The sequence below is a fragment of the Humulus lupulus genome, chromosome 7 (assembly GCF_963169125.1).
Source record: "Humulus lupulus chromosome 7, drHumLupu1.1, whole genome shotgun sequence".
Taxonomy (NCBI): domain Eukaryota; kingdom Viridiplantae; phylum Streptophyta; class Magnoliopsida; order Rosales; family Cannabaceae; genus Humulus; species Humulus lupulus.
This window is the reverse complement of record NC_084799.1, coordinates 93,227,668-93,231,330: the sequence shown is the minus strand read 5'-3', so window position 1 is coordinate 93,231,330 and position 3,663 is coordinate 93,227,668. Positions and strand designations below refer to the sequence as shown.

At 40.5% G+C, this 3,663-nt stretch overlaps 1 protein-coding gene across 1 annotated transcript; it reads right to left on the bottom strand.

Annotated features, from left to right (window-relative positions):
- Positions 1 to 1,852: 1,852 nt before the first annotated feature.
- Positions 1,853 to 2,940, bottom strand: LOC133789787 (uncharacterized). Its single transcript, XM_062227525.1, has 2 exons — positions 2,212 to 2,940; positions 1,853 to 2,128 (listed from the first exon to the last, which is right to left on the bottom strand). Exons 1-2 carry the CDS (start codon positions 2,376 to 2,378, stop codon positions 1,987 to 1,989), a joined length of 309 nt encoding a protein of 102 aa, XP_062083509.1. The 5' UTR covers positions 2,379 to 2,940; the 3' UTR covers positions 1,853 to 1,986.
- Between the last annotated feature and the right edge of the window lie 723 nt (positions 2,941 to 3,663).

Sequence of the window (3,663 nt, the reverse complement as noted above, 5' to 3'; positions counted from 1 at the left end):
TCGCAATGAAGAATAATTTTGAGTTTATGGTTAAGAAGTCTGGTATTGATGCGTTGTATATCACCTGCAAGGATCCTGATTGTGGTTGGAGGATAAGGGGAAAAAGTAGCGTGATCGGAGATGTTAGAGATCACTGTTTATAATAGTGTACATACGTGCTCACTAGAATTGCGACATAAAGACCACCATCAAGCAGCACCTTAGGTCATTGGGCACCTTATCAAGAACAAATATGCTACTGATGGCATTAGTTACCCGGAAAACAACATAAATGAGGATATGAAGAACAATTTTGGGATCAATATGAGTTATATGAAGGCTTGAAGATGCAGAGAGAAGGCACTCGATTATGTCAAGGGGACACCTGAAGAGTCGTACTTCAAGTTACCTTCTTACTTGTACATGTTGCAACAAAAGAATCCAGGTACAATAACTAATTTTTTCACAGAGGACGGTCGCTTTCTTTACTGTTTCTTCTCACTTGGAGTTTGTAGAAGGGGATTTACATCATGTCGTCCTGTTATATGTGTGCACGACACTTTATTAAAGGCAAGGTATGGTGGCCACATGTTGTGTGCTGTTGCATTGGATGCGAATAACCACCTTTATCCAATTGTGTTCACGATTGGGGACAGTGAGGATCATAATTCTTGGAAGTATTTCATGATGAAATTGAAGGAAGCCATTGGAGTTGTTGATAATCTGGCTTTTGTATCAGACAAGCATGCTGGCATTATTCATGCTCTTGTGTTGGCCTTCCCTGATGCCTACCATGATGCATGCTACCATCACATAAGTATGGATGTAATCGCTAAGTTCAAGATTGATCACTGTCACAAGGAGATGTGGATGCAACCTATGCATTTTGGAAGTCAAAATTTCACAGATTCTTCAACAATATAAAGCAAATTGATCTTTCCATCGCTCGATATCTCGAGGGTATTGGCTTCGATAAGTGGACTTGTGCTTACTTTCCTGGGAATCGATACAATATAATGACAAGCAACTAAGCTGAAAGCTTCAACAAAAAACGAGAAATGCAAGAACCTTCCTAGTCACTAATGTTGTGGAATTCGTTTGTTTCACAATTCAGTCATGGTTTGTTGTGCGCTGTGAGGAGGTAGAGAAGTGCACATCCAAATTATCAACAATATATGAGAAGGATATCTCAGGAATTGCGAATGATGCAAGGTACTTGAAAGTCCACCCCCTTGGACAGTTCGAATTTCATGTGGTACACCTAGAAGGTGATGGTGAGGTGATGACCAAATCATGCTCCTATGGCATGTTTCAAATAATGGGTTACCCTTGTGTTCATGTTGTGGCAGCAGCCATCCTGCGCGGTGTCAACATTTACTCACTGTGTTCCCCATATTACACTACTGAGATGTGGATGGAGTCTTACAAAGAAACAATTTACCCAAATGGCAACGAGGACGAGTAGGAAGTTCCCGAGAACATAGAGAATATGCAAGTTGGGGTACTCGTTGAGAAACAACCAGTTGGTCGGCCGAAGAAGAAAAATGTGGGAAGAAGGAAGACAAACTGCTATCCATTGAATGGCGAAATCATTCACAAATAGCGCAAATGTAGTATGTGTGGTGGTCTTGGCCACAACAGGGCTACATGCAAAACTAGGCTATAAACTTTTTTTTCCCATTTGGACTTGTTGTATTATTAACTTAGCTTGTTTTCCCTTCTTTTTTCTTACAAGTTATGTTTAGCTCGATTATAGCTCGACATGAACTCGATATTAAGTCGATAGTAGCTTGATTGAACTCGATAATAGTTTGATATAGCTCGATAGATGATATATGAAAGTTACAAAAAAAAATGTAAACAACAGAACCCAAAGTTACAAACTGAACATGTAAAGACCCTGTATATATACAGTCATAAAAAAAAAATGAAGAGCATATCATAATCGCTCTTATAATATATGTCCATAAAAAAAAACAGAATATACATGTTTCATATAAAAGCCAGTCAAGGTCGCACATTTTGATACCACAAGTCTGTCATCCACTTGTTCCTGAACAACTCTATATTTTCATCGCAGATCGTTTCCAATGGAATGCTGACAATGAGATGCTCAATATGCTTGAAAACATACACACCACAATCTCCACTGTAGAAAAAATATAAACATTAAGTGTACAATACTATAATTTTCTTTAGTAACAGATATAGTATGAAGATGATGTTTTTTACATTCTCTTTGACTGAGTGAGCTTGTGTTGCTTTAGGCGACGCCATATGAACTGATGGGGCCTCTTTCCTGCTGCAGGAATCTTCAACATCAAGCTATCAGTGAACAGTTTACTCTGTAGCAATAGAGAAGGAAACAACAAGCACCGTGGCTTCATAACTTCCTCCATATTTTCATCACTAATCACCGATATGTCTGAATCATAAACAATTAGTGCCCAACTAGAAATAGAAGCCTCAATGGCCAATGTTGCTGTTCATAGGTCTGGCACCAATATAGACTCTGAACTCCTCCCCAAGATGCCAGAAACTGCTGCTCGATGCCGATCACCATGGACAACATGTCAGAATCCCACAAGAACTTTTTTTGTCGGTACTCATCCTGTACTGATCATATCGGGCATATATCACTAGTGAGAAAAAAAGGTTCATCACAACAACATTTTGGCAATATGTCATGGGAAAAAACTGGCGACGCCTACGAAACATGTGCTGTGCCGCATCAATATGCCACAAAGAGAGTACAATATAAAAAGTTAGCAAGGACCATCATAAATGGTTAAAAATAGGGCAGAAACGAATAAATTGTGTTATAATCGAGCACTATCGAGCTTATATCGAACTAAACATCGAGCTCATCGAGTCCCTATCGAGCCCCATCGAGCTCATATTAAGATAATACCAGACAGTAAACAATCACCCTACAACACCCCATCAATCTACTATCAAGCTCCATTGAGCTAATCTCAAATAGTAAACGACAACCCTAGTTCAACACCCCCATTGATCAACTATCGAGCTCCATCGAGCTAATCTCAAATAGTAAATAACAACCCTGGTTTATAACCCCCATCGAGCAACTATCGAGCCCCATCAAGCTCCCATCGAGCTAAAATCAAACAGTAAACAACAACCCTAGTTTATAAACCCCATCGAGCAACTATCGATCCCTATCGAGCTCTCATCGAGCCATATCGAGCTCAAATAACCCCTCCCCCCAATCGAGCTCTTGGTAACCCCCCATCGAGCCCCTATTGAGCTTTCACTGAACCTTATCGAGTCAATAAAAGATAACTAATAAAGATTAAAAAAAAAGAATTTGTTAACTGTTTAAATATATGGCTTACCCCATCATTGAGCCACGACTGGGGTATCTTCCACGTCAGAAACTATGATGGACCGTGATTCCCAGTGTTCACATCCCTCGGGGCCTGGTTGGTGATGTCTCCAAGCAGCCACTTGCAAATTGTCCTATACTGTTTGGTCCAACACAATTGCCTCCTGTGTAGCCTCCTCTGTAGATGCAACTACATCAGTGCGAGGTCTTTTCCTCGTGGGATCAGTGTAGTCATCAAACCATTTTGGCTTGCGTCTTTCGCGTCTGGTCCTCTGAAACCGAAACTTAGCAACTTCCTCAGGGTTGACAATAGCGACTCCCGGAGTCGCAAGATCAGG

What these genes read in the sequence shown, in the direction of transcription:
- LOC133789787 (XM_062227525.1), bottom strand. Translation starts at nt 2,378, where the DNA reads ATGGAGGAAGTTATGAAGCCACGGTGCTTGTTGTTTCCTTCTCTATTG. An exon ending in CTCACTCAGTCAAAGAGAAT is followed by an intron (nt 2,129 to 2,211) that starts GTAAAAAACATC and finishes TTTTTTCTACAG; the next exon opens with TGGAGATTGTGGTGTGTATG.